At 51.3% G+C, this 1835-nt stretch overlaps 1 protein-coding gene across 1 annotated transcript in view; it reads left to right on the top strand.

Moving 5' to 3' along the window:
* LOC104386960 (retinal guanylyl cyclase 1-like) overlaps positions 1-1835 on the top strand; it is a gene marked incomplete at its 3' end in the record, with an annotated part of 14019 nt that overhangs the window by 1050 nt on the left and 11134 nt on the right. Inside the window, exon 2 of the mRNA XM_009995641.1 lies at positions 1469-1770. Coding sequence (XP_009993943.1) covers positions 1469-1770 — 302 coding nt within the window. The remainder of the gene's footprint in view (positions 1-1468; positions 1771-1835) is intronic.

Below are 1835 nucleotides of genomic sequence, written 5' to 3' on the forward strand. Positions count from 1 at the left end.
GGTTGGAGATGGAGATGATTGAGATGGATGTAGATGGATGGAGATGGTTGAAGAAGGTTGGAGATGGAGATGATTGAGATGGATGTAGATGGATGGAGATGGTTGAAGAAGGTTGGAGATGGAGATGATTGAGATGGATGTAGATGGATGGAGAAGGTTGAAGAAGGTTGGAGATGGAGATGATTGAGATGGATGTAGATGGATGGAGATGGTTGAAGAAGGTTGGAGATGGAGATGATTGAGATGGATGTAGATGGATGGAGATGGTTGAAGAAGGTTGGAGATGGAGATGATTGAGATGGATGTAGATGGATGGAGAAGGTTGAAGAAGGTTGGAGATGGAGATGATTGAGATGGATGTAGATGGATGGAGATGGTTGAAGAAGGTTGGAGATGGAGATGATTGAGATGGATGTAGATGGATGTAGATGGTTGAAGAAGGTTGGAGATGGAGATGATTGAGATGGATGTAGATGGATGGAGATGGTTGAAGAAGGTTGGAGATGGAGATGATTGAGATGGATGTAGATGGATGGAGATGGTTGAAGAAGGTTGGAGATGGAGATGATTGAGATGGATGTAGATGGATGGGGAAGGTTGAAGAAGGTTGGAGATGGAGATGATTGAGATGGATGTAGATGGATGTAGATGGTTGAAGAAGGTTGGAGATGGAGATGATTGAGATGGATGTAGATGGATGGAGATGGTTGAAGAAGGTTGGAGATGGAGATGATTGAGATGGATGTAGATGGATGGAGAAGGTTGGAGAAGGTTGGAGATGGAGATGATTGAGATGGATGTAGATGGATGGAGAAGGTTGAAGAAGGTTGGAGATGGAGATGATTGAGATGGATGTAGATGGATGGAGAAGGTTGGAGAAGGTTGGAGAAGGTTGGAAGGACATGGATTAAAATGGTTTAAGAAGGCTGGAAGGAGATGGTGCAGATGGTGGAGATGGATAGAGGTGGATGGAGGTGGATGGAGATGGTGGAGATGGATGGAAATGATGGATGTGGATGGATGGATGTAGATGGATGTAGAAGGTTGGAGATGGATGGATATGATGGAGATGGTGGAGGTGGATGGATGGGCATTGAGCAGGTGGGTCTGGATGGAGAAAGTCCAGGTGATGGTTGTGTGGGGACACCCGGGGTGGTGAGGGTGGGTGGTGTTTCCTGTCCTCTGGGGAGTCTTGGGGGTCATGTCCACGGGGCTGACGGTATCTCCAGGCACCTCCACGGATTTGAGGGCATCTCCATGGGTTAGAGGCATCTCCATGGGGTTGAGGACACCTCCATGTGCTTGAGGGCATCTCCATGGGTTTGAGGGCACCTTAATGGGTTTGAGTGCATCTCCATAGGGTTGAGGGCATCTCCATGGGGTTGAGGGCATGTCCATGGGGTTGAGGGCATCTCCAGGGGCTTGAGGCTAGCTCCCTGGGTTGTCCTCACCCGTATTTCCCCCGCAGTGGTGGTGATGTGCATGCACTCGGTGCTTCTGGGTGGCCAGGAGCAGCGTGTCCTCCTGGAGGAAGCTGAGGACCTGGGCATGACCGACGGCACCTACACCTTCATCCCCTACGACGCCCTCACCTTCCCCCTGCCCTATCGCCGGGTCCCCTACCCTGTCCTGGCCAACAACTCCAAGCTGCGCTTGGCCTACGACGCCGTCCTCACCATCACCATCGACTCCCCCGAGGGCACCTTCCAGGAGGTCCTGAGACAGGCCAAGGAGGCCTATGAGGTCCCTGCCAACATCGACCCCACGCAGGTAAGGGTTGGAGGCATCTCCAGGGGGGTTGGAGGCATCTCCATGGGGTGAGGAACATCTCATGG

The sequence above is a fragment of the Chaetura pelagica genome, unplaced genomic scaffold (assembly GCF_000747805.2).
Source record: "Chaetura pelagica isolate M959 unplaced genomic scaffold, ChaPel_1.0 scaffold824, whole genome shotgun sequence".
Classification (NCBI taxonomy): domain Eukaryota; kingdom Metazoa; phylum Chordata; class Aves; order Apodiformes; family Apodidae; genus Chaetura; species Chaetura pelagica.